Here is a 6332-nt window from a genome sequence, read left to right as displayed (position 1 = left end):
GCTCTACCACTTGAGCCACAGCGCCACTTCCAGCTTTTTTTTCTTTTTGCTTATGTGGTGCTGAGGAATCGAACCCAGGGCCTCGAGCATGCAAGGCAAGCGCTCTACCACTGAGCCACCTTCCCAGCCCTCAGTATTTCTTAAGGACAAATATTTCATTCTTTTTTCTTTCTTGGAGGTTGTCAGGCTTAACCCCAGGGCTTTGGCACTGTCCCTGATCTTCTTTTACTCAGGGCTAGTACTCTACCGCTTCAGCCACAGTACCACCTCTGGTCTTTTCTGTTTATGTGCTACTTAGGAATTGAACCCAGGGCTTCACACATGCTAGGCAAGCATTGTATCGCTAAACCACGTTTCCAGCCTACACTTGCATAAGATATGGCACCAGCCACCGTTTCACACAGTCATGAGACCAGAAGTACAGATACCTAATCCTAGAATGCCACCCTGAGATGTTCAGTGGCCATTTCTGCTGCGTTGTCACCACCCACACTGGTCTACCTCAGCCCCTTGGCTCTCTTCCCTTCTCCTCCCCACCACGATACTTCCTGTCTGCACCAATACTGCACCACACCCACCCCTGCGTGTCTAGCCTGGCATCATCCGTGGACCGAGCATCTGCAAAGATCCCCCCATCTTGGAAGGCCCCTCGAGGGCTTGGCTGGCTGGACATTGGTTCAGTCCCGGGAGCGAGCGGTTCAGGAACTTGAGGACTCATCCATTCTCAGTGTCTCCAGCGTGGCATTTCCACATGGTGGCAGACGAGCTCTCACACCGCTGCAAGTACGCGTGCCAATTGCATACGCACTCACTTTGTCCCAGCCAAGAAAGGGGCCTGGCCCTCAATCCACCCCCTGCGGTCCTGTGCATGCTACAGAGCCATCACGGAAGCAGCTGACCATGGACTCCACCCTGGAGGCCTTTGTACACGGCTGGTACTTGCTGCTCCACACTTGAATATCCCCCTCCTCCCCAGAATCTGATAGTACCTGTCTGGTCAGGTGGCTGTTGTGGGGACCCTAAATGGAGCCCTAGGGCTCCAGGGAAATCACGGCGTTCCAGGGACCCAGTTATACAAAGCTTGTCCCTAGGAATCTCAGCTTCCTCAACAGCCTCTCAGTGCTCTCAGTCCAATACCTTATTCCTCCCCGCCCTCCCCTCCCTCTCCCCCCCATGAGAAATCCATTGACGTTTGAATATTTTCCTGCTGGAGCCCTTCGCAGAGCTGTGAACAGGCAAGTGTTGTGCCGCTGCATTCAGCCCTGATTATTCCTAAAGCCATCTGGGTCACCAAAAGTGTAGAATACACCGAGCCTCATTTGTTTCCTCATTTTTGTAAGCATCTTTGTCTTACCTTTGTTATTTACCTTTCTAACATTGTAATACAATTTAAAGGACAAAAGATGTATTTGGATTCACTACTTCAAAGGATTCTTCTGTTCTTCATTCCTTGGACCCGTGCCCTGGGCAGAACATGAGGGCAGTGGGGAGGTGGAGCAGAGGAATTCCCACACCTCATGTCAGCAGAGGCTGAGGGAGAGAGGGAAAATGACAGAGAGAGGAGAGGGGGAGAAGGAGTGAGGGAGAGTAAAAAGGAGAGCAGAATAGTTTCCTCCTGGTATGACCTACAAGGACATACCCCAAATGACCTGCTTCCTCCACCCAGAATTCCACATGCTTTCTAGAAGAGCCCATCGACTGGGGACAATGTAGGATGTACGGGCTGGGAAGGTGGCTCAGTGATAGAGCACTTGCCTTGCAAGCATAAGGCCCTGGGTTCAAGTCCTCAGCACCACATAAACAGAAAAAGCTGGAAGTGGCACTATGGCTCAAGCCTTGAGTTGAAAAGCTGAGAAACAGTGCCCAGACCCAAAGTTCAGGCCCACGACCGGATTCCACCCCCCCAACAAAAAGAAAACAGGAGTCTATTGAGAATATTTCATTATCAAAACATAAGAACATGAATATATTCTACTAGGCAAAGAAAAAAAAACTAGATAGCAAGCATAGGTGAAATTTTTTGGAAAATTCTCAGTATCTTTACATTTGGTCACTGATTTATTTCTAATTTTGAATATATACATGCATCTTATGGCAAAGTACAATGCTAACATACTTTCAAAGCAACTTGTATTACTTACTGTAAAGAAAATATGCTAATCAGCAACCTGAAAATGCATACTTTGAGAAGTTATACTGAAAAACACATTTCCTTCCCCACAGTATTGAAAGTATTACACCAGTGACTACTTCCACGCTGTCTAAGGCTGAAGGCTATACTAGAAACTTTCATCCACAAATCACACTTTCCTTTCCAGTCTGTTCTTATCCTTGGGAGTTTACATGAGTGTGAATGGCTCCCCACCCCTGGGCGTGTTTACTTTCATGCTGCTTAAGGTGAGAGGAATTCCAGAAGCCTTTCCCACAGAGCTGACACACATGCTGGTGTGCTCTCTTATGCTTCCTCATGCTCGAGTGTCTGAAGGTTTTCCCACAGAGCTCACACTCTGGCTTCTCGGCACTGTGCGTTTGCTCGTGGTCCTTAAGATTAGAACACCTCACAAAGGCTTTCCCGCAGAGGCCACACTCGTACGGCTTCTCTCCTGTGTGCGTCCTCGTATGCTCCCTAAGATGCGATGGCCTAGTGAAGGCTTTCCCACACCGAGGGCACGCGTGTGGCTTCTCCCCAGTGTGTGTTTTCTCGTGCATCCGGAGGCTAGCGGACCTCACAAAGGCTTTCCCGCAGCGCTGACACGCATGCGGCTTCTCCCCAGTGTGGGTTCTCTTATGCTGCCACAGGGCCCTTGCGTGACTGAAGGCTTTCCCGCAGCGCTGACACTCATATGCTTTCTCTGCAGCATGCATTCTCTCATGCTTCTTAAGGTGAGCCACCCTAGCGAAGGCTGTCCTGCAGAGGTGACATTCGTGTGGTTTCTCTCCAGTATGCGTTCTCTTATGCTCCTCAAGATGCGATGACCTAGTGAAGGCTTTCCCACACCAAGGACACGCGTATGGCTTCTCCCCAGTGTGTGTTTTCTTGTGTACCCTAAGACCAGTCGACCTCACAAAGGCTTTTCCGCAGAGCTGACACACATGGGGCTTCTCCCCAGTGTGTGTTCTCTCATGCACCCTAAGATTGGATGACTTAACAAAGGCTTTCCCGCAGCGCTGACACACATACGGCTTCTCCCCAGTGTGGGTTCTCTTATGCTCCTGAAGATAAGCTGGCCTGGTGAGGGCTTTCCCACAAATAGGACACACATATGCTTTCTTTCTTTGCTCGTGTTCCCAGAGCTTATATGGCCCAGTGAAGGCTTTGCCAGAGACGAGGCATTCGTATGATTTCTGCCCAGTGTGTGCTCTGCTGTGTTTCCTGAGGTTACATGAATAGCTGAAGGCTTTCCCACAGATAGGACAGGTGTATGGTTTTTCTCTACTGTGCATTCTCTCATGCTCCCTGACAATAAATTGCCTGCTGAAGGCTTTCCCACAGATAGGACAGGTGTATGGTTTTTCTCTACTGTGCATTCTCTCATGCTCCCTGACAATAAATTGCCTGCTGAAGGCTTTCCCACAGATAGGACAGGTGTATGGTTTTTCTCTACTGTGCATTCTCTCATGCTCCCTGACAATAAATTGCCTGCTGAAGGCTTTCCCACAGATAGGACAGGTGTATGGTTTTTCTCTACTGTGCATTCTCTCATGCTCCCTGACAATAAATTGCCTGCTGAAGGCTTTCCCACAGATAGGACAGGTGTATGGTTTTTCTCTACTGTGCATTCTCTCATGCTCCCTGACAATAAATTGCCTGCTGAAGGCTTTCCCACAGATAGGACAGGTGTATGGTTTTTCTCTACTGTGCATTCTCTCATGCTCCCTGACAATAAATTGCCTGCTGAAGGCTTTCCCACAGATAGGACAGGTGTATGGTTTTTCTCTACTGTGCATTCTCTCATGCTCCCTGACAATAAATTGCCTGCTGAAGGCTTTCCCACAGATAGGACAGGTGTATGGTTTTTCTCTACTGTGCATTCTCTCATGCTCCCTGACAATAAATTGCCTGCTGAAGGCTTTCCCACAGATAGGACAGGTGTATGGTTTTTCTCTACTGTGCATTCTCTCATGCTCCCTGACAATAAATTGCCTGCTGAAGGCTTTCCCACAGATAGGACAGGTGTATGGTTTTTCTCTACTGTGCATTCTCTCATGCTCCCTGACAATAAATTGCCTGCTGAAGGCTTTCCCACAGATAGGACAGGTGTATGGTTTTTCTCTACTGTGCATTCTCTCATGCTCCCTGACAATAAATTGCCTGCTGAAGGCTTTCCCACAGATAGGACAGGTGTATGGTTTTTCTCTACTGTGCATTCTCTCATGCTCCCTGACAATAAATTGCCTGCTGAAGGCTTTCCCACAGATAGGACAGGTGTATGGTTTTTCTCTACTGTGCATTCTCTCATGCTCCCTGACAATAAATTGCCTGCTGAAGGCTTTCCCACAGATAGGACAGGTGTATGGTTTTTCTCTACTGTGCATTCTCTCATGCTCCCTGACAATAAATTGCCTGCTGAAGGCTTTCCCACAGATAGGACAGGTGTATGGTTTTTCTCTACTGTGCATTCTCTCATGCTCCCTGACAATAAATTGCCTGCTGAAGGCTTTCCCACAGATAGGACAGGTGTATGGTTTTTCTCTACTGTGCATTCTCTCATGCTCCCTGACAATAAATTGCCTGCTGAAGGCTTTCCCACAGATAGGACAGGTGTATGGTTTTTCTCTACTGTGCATTCTCTCATGCTCCCTGACAATAAATTGCCTGCTGAAGGCTTTCCCACAGATAGGACAGGTGTATGGTTTTTCTCTACTGTGCATTCTCTCATGCTCCCTGACAATAAATTGCCTGCTGAAGGCTTTCCCACAGATAGGACAGGTGTATGGTTTTTCTCTACTGTGCATTCTCTCATGCTCCCTGACAATAAATTGCCTGCTGAAGGCTTTCCCACAGATAGGACAGGTGTATGGTTTTTCTCTACTGTGCATTCTCTCATGCTCCCTGACAATAAATTGCCTGCTGAAGGCTTTCCCACAGATAGGACAGGTGTATGGTTTTTCTCTACTGTGCATTCTCTCATGCTCCCTGACAATAAATTGCCTGCTGAAGGCTTTCCCACAGATAGGACAGGTGTATGGTTTTTCTCTACTGTGCATTCTCTCATGCTCCCTGACAATAAATTGCCTGCTGAAGGCTTTCCCACAGATAGGACAGGTGTATGGTTTTTCTCTACTGTGCATTCTCTCATGCTCCCTGACAATAAATTGCCTGCTGAAGGCTTTCCCACAGATAGGACAGGTGTATGGTTTTTCTCTACTGTGCATTCTCTCATGCTCCCTGACAATAAATTGCCTGCTGAAGGCTTTCCCACAGATAGGACAGGTGTATGGTTTTTCTCTACTGTGCATTCTCTCATGCTCCCTGACAATAAATTGCCTGCTGAAGGCTTTCCCACAGATAGGACAGGTGTATGGTTTTTCTCTACTGTGCATTCTCTCATGCTCCCTGACAATAAATTGCCTGCTGAAGGCTTTCCCACAGATAGGACAGGTGTATGGTTTTTCTCTACTGTGCATTCTCTCATGCTCCCTGACAATAAATTGCCTGCTGAAGGCTTTCCCACAGATGTGACACTCATATGGTTTCTCTCCAGTGTGTGTTCTGCTATGTCTCTTAAGTTCGCTTGGCCTTTGGAAGGCTTTCCCACAGAGAGCACACACATGTGCTTTCTTTCTAGCGCGTGTTCTCTCATGACTCCTAAGAGGAGACGGCCTAGTAGTTGCTTCCGCACATAGGGGACCTTCATGTACCTTCCCTCCGGTGTGCATTTTCTCCTGCTGCCTAACGTGACTCCACTGATTGGAGGGTTTGGAACACAGATGGAGGCCATAAGCTTTCTGTCTAGTGTCTCCTCTATCCTGCCAGCCCAGCTCACTGGAACCACTGTGTGCACGCCCCAGTTCACTACCACCACACGCTTTGTCTGCACCATGCGTCTGACTGTGACTGAACTTTGGAGAAGGAACAAAGGCTGTGCTACACAAACTACAAGCATGTGATTTCTCTCCAGTGGGAGTTACACCGTGGTTACAGTGTTCATAGTTTTCAACAAAGACTTTAGCACATAGATCACAGTCACATCGTCTGTTTTCCTCCAGAGACTTACTGCATTGTCTAACGTCCAGCCGATTCTTAAAGCCGTTACCAATTGGATGATCAATCTCTCTGTGTTCCAGGTGCTCAGGAGTAGGTGAGTATTCACGGTGCTTTTGTCCACAAC

At 48.0% G+C, this 6332-nt stretch overlaps 1 protein-coding gene across 1 annotated transcript; it reads right to left on the bottom strand.

Moving 5' to 3' along the window:
* Nucleotides 1-2504: 2504 nt before the first annotated feature.
* Nucleotides 2505-4284, bottom strand: LOC106002164 (zinc finger protein 420-like; the record flags this gene model as incomplete). The annotated part of the gene is made up of 2 exons (XM_013037083.1): nt 3384-4284; nt 2505-3224 (listed from the first exon to the last, which is right to left on the bottom strand). Coding segments are annotated over exons 1-2 (1621 nt in total), but the record flags the coding sequence as incomplete, so codon positions are not given.
* Nucleotides 4285-6332: the final 2048 nt, after the last annotated feature.

Source organism: Dipodomys ordii, unplaced genomic scaffold (assembly GCF_000151885.1).
Source record: "Dipodomys ordii isolate 6190 unplaced genomic scaffold, Dord_2.0 Scaffold3897, whole genome shotgun sequence".
In the NCBI taxonomy this organism is placed as follows: domain Eukaryota; kingdom Metazoa; phylum Chordata; class Mammalia; order Rodentia; family Heteromyidae; genus Dipodomys; species Dipodomys ordii.
Note: the sequence above shows the minus strand (reverse complement) of the source record. Positions and strands in the feature narration are given on the sequence as shown.